Source organism: Neomonachus schauinslandi, chromosome 10 (genome assembly GCF_002201575.2).
Source record: "Neomonachus schauinslandi chromosome 10, ASM220157v2, whole genome shotgun sequence".
NCBI classification, from domain to species: domain Eukaryota; kingdom Metazoa; phylum Chordata; class Mammalia; order Carnivora; family Phocidae; genus Neomonachus; species Neomonachus schauinslandi.
Genome location: NC_058412.1, coordinates 37,560,409 through 37,562,737, shown reverse-complemented (window position 1 = coordinate 37,562,737; position 2,329 = coordinate 37,560,409). Strand labels below are relative to the sequence as shown.

Sequence of the window (2,329 nt, the reverse complement as noted above, 5' to 3'; positions counted from 1 at the left end):
CATCTGTACCTGATGCTCTGAGTTAAGGATTATAGGAGGAAACAGTAAGTGCTTCAAGGACAAGTCACTATAATCTGAGGCACATGAAGAATCAGTGCTTACTACTTCTTCTATTCAGATAAACTTCATTTTTTTCAAGAAAAAATGGAAAAAGGTAAAATGAACGATGGTTCTCCTCACTAGAAAGGAATATTAAACATACAAAAATGCTCTGATAAAACTGGGTCCAGTTCATCTTTATATATAGTGTTAGAGTATTGATTTTTGTCACTGACCTGTGTCTTGGGTAGTTTCATCCTACAGGGAAATGAGGAATTGAAAGACTACTGTCTGTGATCAAGAGATGATTTGGGTACTTGATAATATATGGACTATAGTTGATTTTATTTTTCCAGAACATGAGTGTTAACCTGCACAGACTTGTTCTCTCTTCCTCTGTCTGTTCATGTTGAAGGATGAGGATACACTTAATGGACCTGAACGTCCAGTGCTCCATTCATGCTGAGTGATGACACCGCACAGGGAAAGGACCTCAGAGAGTAGGAGCGGCAGCTGCAGAGATGTTATTTATCTCTTTCTTATCCATCCCTTCCATTGAAAGAAAAGTGCTATGAGGTTCTGTTTGATTTGTTTTATTAATTGTTTTAGAGAGCAAGTCGGGGAGAGAGGCAGGGGGAGAGGGAGAGAGAAAATCTTAAGCGGACTCTGAGCCCAGCACGGAGCCTGACGCGGGGCTCCATCTCCCAACCCTGAGATCATGACCTGAGCCGAAATCAAGAGTCAGACACTTAGTCAACAACTGAACCACCCAGGAACCTCTGTTTGATGTGTTTTAAATTCTCTATGCCTAGGAGAGTTCAAGATGCTGTTTTTTTGTGGAATTCTAAAAGTATTGTTGATTTTGGAGTCAGAAAAAAGGAAGAACTGCTCTGCAGAGCTGGGAGCTGAAGCCATTTCACCTACTGCCCCCAGGGGGAGCTGTGATGCTACAGGCGGGAAGGATCTGAGCTGTTGTTTCAGAGCAGGGACAAGGGTGATTCCTAAGTACCTGGTGACACATTTTCTGAGACAGTGTTTGTGCACAGGGAACTACCAGAGGTCTGCTTTGGACATATGGAGGCGCCTTTGAGTTGTCCAAAACAATTTCAAATATGTGTTTAAAATTCAGAAGAGAGTCTGAGATAGAGATGTAAATGTGGACACTATGTGCTCATTCTGGTGACATGAGTATACTCCATGCACGCACACCATATTTATATTGTTTCAATTAGGTTCTGAAATTATATACTCATAAATGTATATATTTTACCACAAAAGTGATTTATGCTTTCAAGTTGACTTTAGCTGGTTTGAAATTGGACAGTTGGTACTAACAAGAGTTTACATTTAGGGATTTTGCTACATATTGCTGAGAATCATAGTTTTAAGTTGATCTCTGGGCCTCTTGTAGCATACAACCACATTTCCTGGGGTCGTGATATTTTGTCTCTTTCTTTCCATTCTCTGCTTCACAACTCACCGAGCAGGCACTTTCATACGCTCTGATGCTTTGCATAGGCTCCTCGGGTCCTAGGCTGGTTGCTGAGAGCTCTATTAATAGGGTTTCCTGGGGATGGGGCCTGGGTGCATCAGACGGGTGACCAGCGGCAAGATGGTGTCACAGCCCCAACTCCTCCTCTTCTTGGCGCTCTGCATCTCAGGTGAGAGGCTGAGAGGAGAAAGATTGTTATAAAATTGGCAATGACTTTACCATGTAGTATGAATAAAACATTTCATTAAAAGAGCCTGATTACTTATGAGAAATAAGAAAACCTACATTTTTAGATACATATCTTAGTATATTAGTGATGCCGTGTATGGCCACTGTCCATTTGTGATTGCAGGTGTGTCTGGGGACATCGTGATGACCCAGTCTCCAGGCAACCTGACTAAGGCTGTACGAGAAAGCGTTGCCATCAACTGCAAGTCCAGCCAGAGTCTTCTATACAGCTCCAACCAGAAGAACTACTTAGTTTGGTACCAGCAGAAACCAGGACAGGCTCCTAAGCTGCTCATGTACTGGGCATCCACCCGGGCATCTGGGGTTCCTGACCGGTTCAGCGGCAGTGGGTCTGGGACAGACTTCACCCTCACCATCAGCAACCTCCAGGCCGAAGATGTGGCGGATTATTACTGCCAGCAGCATTATAGCTATCTTCCCACAGTGCTTCAGCCTCGAACACAAACCTCCTCCCCAGGGCCACGGGTCAGGGAGGCGTCGCTGGACCAGCTGCTTCCTCCCCACTCAGCCCTGTTTCTCCCTAAGTTGTATGAGAAGCCTTCTGGCTGA

At 44.3% G+C, this 2,329-nt stretch overlaps 1 gene segment (V, D, J or C); it reads left to right on the top strand.

Moving 5' to 3' along the window:
* The first annotated feature begins 1,651 nt into the window (after nt 1–1,651).
* LOC110587504 lies at nt 1,652–2,329 on the top strand. The segment is given in 2 exon segments: nt 1,652–1,700; nt 1,884–2,329. Coding segments are annotated over 2 exon segments (495 nt in total).